Source organism: Aptenodytes forsteri, unplaced genomic scaffold, assembly GCF_000699145.1.
Source record: "Aptenodytes forsteri isolate BGI_AS27 unplaced genomic scaffold, ASM69914v1 Scaffold241, whole genome shotgun sequence".
In the NCBI taxonomy this organism is placed as follows: domain Eukaryota; kingdom Metazoa; phylum Chordata; class Aves; order Sphenisciformes; family Spheniscidae; genus Aptenodytes; species Aptenodytes forsteri.
This window is the reverse complement of record NW_008795252.1, coordinates 8,143,700-8,150,110: the sequence shown is the minus strand read 5'-3', so window position 1 is coordinate 8,150,110 and position 6,411 is coordinate 8,143,700. Positions and strand designations below refer to the sequence as shown.

At 47.9% G+C, this 6,411-nt stretch overlaps 1 protein-coding gene across 1 annotated transcript; it reads right to left on the bottom strand.

Moving 5' to 3' along the window:
• Positions 1 to 221: 221 nt before the first annotated feature.
• Positions 222 to 6,121, bottom strand: KCNJ8 (potassium voltage-gated channel subfamily J member 8). The gene is made up of 3 exons (XM_009279018.2): positions 5,911 to 6,121; positions 5,196 to 5,642; positions 222 to 1,467 (listed from the first exon to the last, which is right to left on the bottom strand). The coding sequence occupies exons 2-3, from the start codon at positions 5,558 to 5,560 to the stop codon at positions 567 to 569; spliced, it is 1,266 nt and encodes a 421-aa protein (XP_009277293.1). The 5' UTR covers positions 5,561 to 5,642; positions 5,911 to 6,121; the 3' UTR covers positions 222 to 566.
• Positions 6,122 to 6,411: the final 290 nt, after the last annotated feature.

The window sequence follows — 6,411 nt, the reverse complement described above, 5'->3', positions numbered from 1 at the left end:
CTTCTCCAGTGAAACCATTGAAGAATTTAGCTACTCCTTTCAACAGAACAAGGAATTCGCCCCAAAAAGATCGATATCCAAATATCCCACACAAAATCTGTGGGAGCTGTTGTATGCAGCAGCTTTGAAAAAGCACTCACTTCTGCCTGCAGGGGGGTAACCCACTTACATAGAAAAAAACCCCACATGGGGTAACCCACTTACATAGAAAAACACCCACATTTTGTGACAGCCAGCAGAAAAAGATAAGAAAGAGACCCTGGATAGGAAAAATAAGATTAAAAAAATTAGCATGCCATTAAACCAAGTATAAATACACATTATATTACATGAGTGAACTGTGTTTTCTTTAGTGTACGTGCCATTTTTAATTAATTCATACACTAAGTGCTAAAGTGTTTCCTAATGCCATTAGGTGGTGCTTTCAGTAAGTATTAGAATAAATAGTTCTTGCACGGTTCTTTTCTGCATCATGTTCTCATTTTCTTAAGTAAGAGAAAATTTAAACAAAACACCACGGGTGCCTTCTCCTTCTGAAGCCCACTGACCTCACACAGAGCTGTGTATCACGTTTCTGAAGCACTTTGGTTCCCCTCAGGCGTGATAAACTGCACTTTGGGTACGATGAGGGAGGGGTTCGTTCTCCGCATGGAGTTGCTCCTCCGAATGGAGTTGTTTCTCCTCATGGAGTTGCGTTTCCGCAGAGAGTTTTGGTGGGACAGCTCACTCTTCTGCAGGGTCTGGATGAGAATGGATGGCTTCTCGTCGAGCTCTCGAGCACTGCAACGTGGTGCTGCCACTTTGATGGTGTTGCCAAACTTGGAGTAGTCGACTGCGTACACGCCTTCCTCTTCAGTGACGATGGGCACAAAGCGATGACCCCACAGGATCTCCTCTGCTATGTAGGAGGTTCTCGCCTGTGTCGTGATGCCAGTCGTTTCTACGACTCCTTCAAGTATCACGATGAGCTCCAGGTCCTGGAGCGCCAGGTCAGCAGCGGAGATATCGTAAAGAGGACTCCGCTTGTCTATGACATGACAAATGATTAAGGGAGCCACAAGGAAAATATTGTTGCTTTCAATGGGGTTATCCACAGGGATATCTACTTGGTGAATGGGTATGACTTCTCCTTCAGGGGTCGTAGTCTTCCTCACAACCTGGATTCTCACTGAGGCGCTAATGATCATGCTCTTCCTCAGGTCTCCCACTCGAAACATGAAGCAAAGTTTGCCATTTCGAACTGCAATTACCGCCTGCCGGCTGAAAATCAAGGTCTCAGCCCGCCTGTGAGCTTGTGCGGTTTTCATGAATATGCAGCCCAGCATGACAGCGTTGATGATCAGACCCACAATGTTCTGCAGGATCAAGACCGTGATGGCCAAGGGACATTCCTCTGTCATCATCCTGCCCCCAAAACCAATGGTCACCTGAACTTCAATGGAGAAGAGGAAAGCAGAAGTGAAAGACCTGGAGAAGAAGATTGCACAAAGTTAACTCTAAGGACATCGAACACAAACTGAGAAGCTATTAACACATACTTTCTAGAAACAAACTTAAGGACCTATTTGTACAGTCCTGGTACACTTAAGCCTTCTGTTAACACCAGCAAAAGCATTGCATGCTCGGTGACTCCATTTTTGTATGATCAGTGCAGTATCTGATGGTGACAGGGAAGACCTCAGAGCCTGAACTCCTAAAAGACCGTCTGTAACACTAGGTGTCCCTGAGAAGCTCACTAGATCCTCTGTTCAGGAACACATGCTACCCACTGTGTTAGTCGACAGTGCTGTAACACCTGGGCTTTCCACCTTCTCCATCCCATGAAGCTCTTGGTGGAGAGTGGTGGTTTTGGCAATAGTGAGCAATCAGCTGGCACACCGAGATTCTTCCACCAGCCTGTGCAGGGGAAGGAAATGGGGAAAATTGCAGCATTTCACTCATGCTGCCTAAGTCGTGACCCCCTTTAGCAGGATTTCCTGGAGGGAAAGGGGACGCTCCCATATTTGTGACACTTCCCAAACCCTTGTTTGCCTTGTGACTGAGCCCGCAGGATCAGGCTGCAGAGAGAGGCCAGTGGCCTCTGCACATCGTGGCAGGAGGACGATGCTGTGACCCAGGGTTTGGGTTTAGCTCACTGCCGTGGCAAGACTAGCTGGTAAATTTCAACACAGGAGTGGGCTGTAGAAATGTGGGTTAAGTTAAACATCCTTAATATGCTATAGTGCTGGACAGAGGATGCTGTCCACAAACTTTCCCAATACATTATTTATAGTAGTCCACAATGCCATATTCCCTGTATACGCCAGGGTCTTTCATTTCCTTTTATAACCAGATACATCCTTCACCATCATCTCTTATGCCCTAAAACAGTATCCTGGGGTTTATCTGGTAGACATGCAGCACGTTGGGTCTCATATGAACCAGTATCATAGTCACCCTTTTAACACAATGCAATCCACCAACATTTGAAGCATTACCATGCTCAGCATGGCTTTACCTGTGGAAAATATATGTCCTGTCCACAAAGATGGTTCTAAACCATTCATTGGTTTTCGTTTGCTTTTCAATTAATCTGCTTTTAAATAACTTTTTTTTTTTCTTTAACCATATTTTCAGTGAAGCTGGGGTCATGAGGAAACATTAAAATAGCACAGGCAATATCAGGGATAATTTTCTGTAGAATGAGAAAGTTCACCTTTCAGAAAACCAGCCAGTGATTGCAGAAATATCTTTGAAAGAACTTTGTTCTTTTTTTTTTGCCTTTTCTATTTTTTTAATCTTTGGCAGGTTCCCTTGTATTGAGGGGTTTATTTTTGCATTTCACTCTGAAGAAATCAGGGATGAAGGAGTTAATTAATAGAATTCACGGAATGATTTCTTATGTTCATGAATATTCAGTTACATGCAGAATGAAGCTGCTGGTTTAAACTTAATTCAGCTTAACTCAGCTTAAAGCTCTGTGGAGTAAATATTCTGATTTCCCTTAACAGTACTCCTTAAAAAAAAAAAAAAGAAAAGAGAAGAGAACCCATCTTTCTACAGTGGAAGTAACTGAAGCAGCAAGTTTGTACAGCGTTTTGACCATGTGATGAGGGAGCCAGAAGCTCCAAATCACACTATTCCCAGGTCCTTCCCTTTAGAGCTGTGTAACAGTTTTCCTCTTTGGATAATGCTTGCTTTGTGTGGCAAAGAGCTGCAAGACTTAGAAATTTCTGCAGTACTTTGAAAAATTAAAGTGTTGTGCAAGTTCTAGGCACTGTTTAAAATTTCCAAAAACCAGGTTTCCCATAAATCTGTCATGGCACCTACCCAAGAAAGCTCTCCTGAAATATCTGTGGGCCTAAGTCTCAAGAAAGTAGGTTAAAAAATATTTGCCATTATTTTGGCATACATATCATTGCAATATTATATATATTTTACATCCAAGAACTCACCATTCTTAAAAATGTCAGCAATCATATTGCTATTTCACAACTTATCCAAAGCGGTAGCCATATTTAACAGGATGACGTATTTCACTGTGAAGAGTAAAGATTTTCCATGGCTTGGACATGGACACTTGAGCAGCTCTTGGCTGAACCACCCCCATTACTTGCACGAGGGAGTGACGTGTGTTCTTTGTGATGGGCTAAACCAGAAAGTTACACCGGTTCATCTGCTCCACTGTTTCACACCCCTCCAGGCTGTCCTTGCAGTGGAGGTTAGCAGCCATCCTGGAAGAGCCGCCTGTGTGGGGCTGCCGCAGCTGGGGCTATGGGGAGGGAGCGAGGGGCAGAGCCGTGGCCGTGGGTCTGCCTCGCCCCAGCGGCACGAAGCCCTCGGCAGCCGGCTCAGGCTCTGCGGGGTGGCCCCGGAGCCCCATGGGGTGGGCCAAGCCGAGGGGGCTGCCAACCAAGCGGAGGGACGTCCCCCTGGGTGACCCTGAAGATCAGTACACCTGGCACAGTGTAGCTACTCGCTAATTCGGGTTGGACAAATCCCACAAATCCCAGAAACACCAGTGTTACACCCCAGCGGGTGCAAGCTGGGTCATGACGTCTCATTTAAGAGGCGACTGCTTGTGGCCAGTTATTGGAAAAGAAATAAGGCAGCAACGCCCCCTCCCCGCCCCAACCCCCCAACCTAATGAAGGTTAGCTTGGAAAAATCCCCATTTCCTTTAGCTTGGAAAATCCCCATTTAGCAAAAAAGCGTCAAAACAAAGAGAGAATGAAATCTCCGCTCCTTCATGAGCCAGATACAATGTCCCTTCAAACCCCGTGAGGTGCCTCAAACCTATGTGCAGGAGAAAGGAGAAAAGGGAAGCGGATACTCTGATGTCTCAGCGGACCCTGCAGCCACCCCCAGCCCCTCACAGCACTGCAATGTGTAACGGCAACTGATCTGGGGCAGTCTGGTTGTACCGAATCAGGATTTTTCTGCTTAAAAACCTAGTGCTACAAAAAGAGATTTTACTGATGAGATGACAAAGCGATCTTATTGCTTAACCCCACTTACAATTAACAAACACTCTTCTATTCCGGGTATGTATGTGTAAGTTTATCGGTGCCTTGAAAGTTGTCGTGGCTTTGGGGATGGAGAGTGAAATACTTTAATGGGGACATTTAACCTAGTAGTCCCGTAAGCTTTCACTGTCTGACACATCATGTTCGCATGGAAACTGTTCCTCTGTCAAACTGCTGGCCTTTGGCTTCATCAAGGTATTTTTGAGCACCCCATATTTAGCTGTCTAATCAGAGTCATCTTGAAAGACATCTAGTTTTGCCCTAAGTGGCACTTTTCCCGCTAGCCCTGCCTGACACCCATGGCCAGTGCCCTGCCTCTCAGGCACCGCTTTTGGGGTGGCCACCTTTTGACGGCGCGGCTCACGGCTCGCACCATGCTGGGGATGCTCCCGCTGCTGTAGACAACGTTACAATACATATAACACATACCCACTCTTGTAGCAGGCTCTTATCTCGACAGGCAAGGTATGTTACCCACAGAGTGTGGAGACACATGAAAAGCAGCAGGTCTCCCTCTCTTTCAGATCCTGTAAGGAATCAAAGAAATCTACAGTACAGTATTTTCCAAGCCCAGAAGGCTTGCTGAATTTACGTAATCTAGAGGAAAACACTGCACTTTTCAATTGTCTCAACCAAACACAACGGTTCATGTAAACCAAAAGCTGCACTCATCCCACCGACCGTACTTTACCTGACACACGTCACGCATGGTGTCCACTTCGTGCTGTTCGTAGTGCTTTCTGTGCTTGGGTCCATGTCACCGTGGGCAAAAGCCACCAGCCACCACATCATGGCGAAGAGCAGCCAGCTGCACAGGAAGGACATAGTAAAGATGACCAGCGTGTGACGCCACTTCAGGTCCACCAAGGTGGTGAAAATGTCTTGCAGGAATCGCCCCTGCTCGCGGATGTTCTTGTGTGCCAGGTTGCATGCCCCGTTCTTGGCGATGAAGCGGGCTTTGCGTGGCCGGTCTCGGATGCGCGGCTTGCGCAGGTTCTCGGCAGCGATCCGTGCCAATACATACTCTTCAGGGATGATACTCTTCCGAGCCAACATCTTCCTGCCACCATAGTCCACTCAGTGAGACGCAAAATGGGGGGTGGTCCCTCTAGCACGTCTCCGCAGGGCTCACTCTACCCTGCAAAAAGAGAGAACCTGGTCAGATTTGTCACCTATGCACTACAGCAAGCAGCCCCGACTAGGTACCCCCTACCAACAACCATTACATTAAATGTCACTGTATGACTACTTATTCCACAGTGCCCTCCCTCTTTCAAGCCATCATTTTTATATGAGCAATTGGTATCAGCTCGTAACAGAAACGGAAGATGCTATTTTGACACTCCTTGCAGGAAGGGTGGCTGCAGAACAGTCTTGCAAACTTGGTGTAAAGTAACATGACGTACGACAGGTCGGTTCCTCAGGCTGTTTCTCCGGGAGATAGCCGTGCCCAGGTGGGTACCGCAACACGGAGCACGAAGTGATTCGCATCCTTCAGGACCTGAAGAATCGGACTTCTCTGGTTTGAACCAAGGCTAGTCTGCAGAAAGACCGTGGAGATTCATTTCTTACGGCTATAGCCCCGCGGCACAGCCAGGAGCCCTGCCGAAAGCCCCCGTCCAGTCCCCCGCAGGCATCACAAGAAGGAGCGGAGCTGGAGGTGCGGCAGGCAGGGAACGGGACTCCACGGAGCAGGCGGTCGCATTTCCCCTTCGCAGCTCTCCTTCCTTTCCGGGATTAGGCGGGGAAACCCTCCCTTTATTCCCAAACTTTGTCCCCCAAACGGGTGACAGAACAAACCTACGGAAAGCCCGGCTCCCCGCAGCTCCCCGCCGGCTGGCCCGTCCCACCGGGGGAGGGCAGGGGCTGCCTGACCCCCGCCGCTCCGCAGGGACCCCCCGCCCCGG

Bases quoted from the DNA above. Each gene is read 5' to 3' on its own strand.
- KCNJ8 (XM_009279018.2), bottom strand. From the start codon at position 5,560: ATGTTGGCTCGGAAGAGTATCATCCCTGAAGAGTATGTATTGGCACGG. The intron at 1,468-5,195 runs GTAAAGTACGGT...CTTCTTCTCCAG, and splicing joins CCATGCGTGACGTGTGTCAG to GTCTTTCACTTCTGCTTTCC.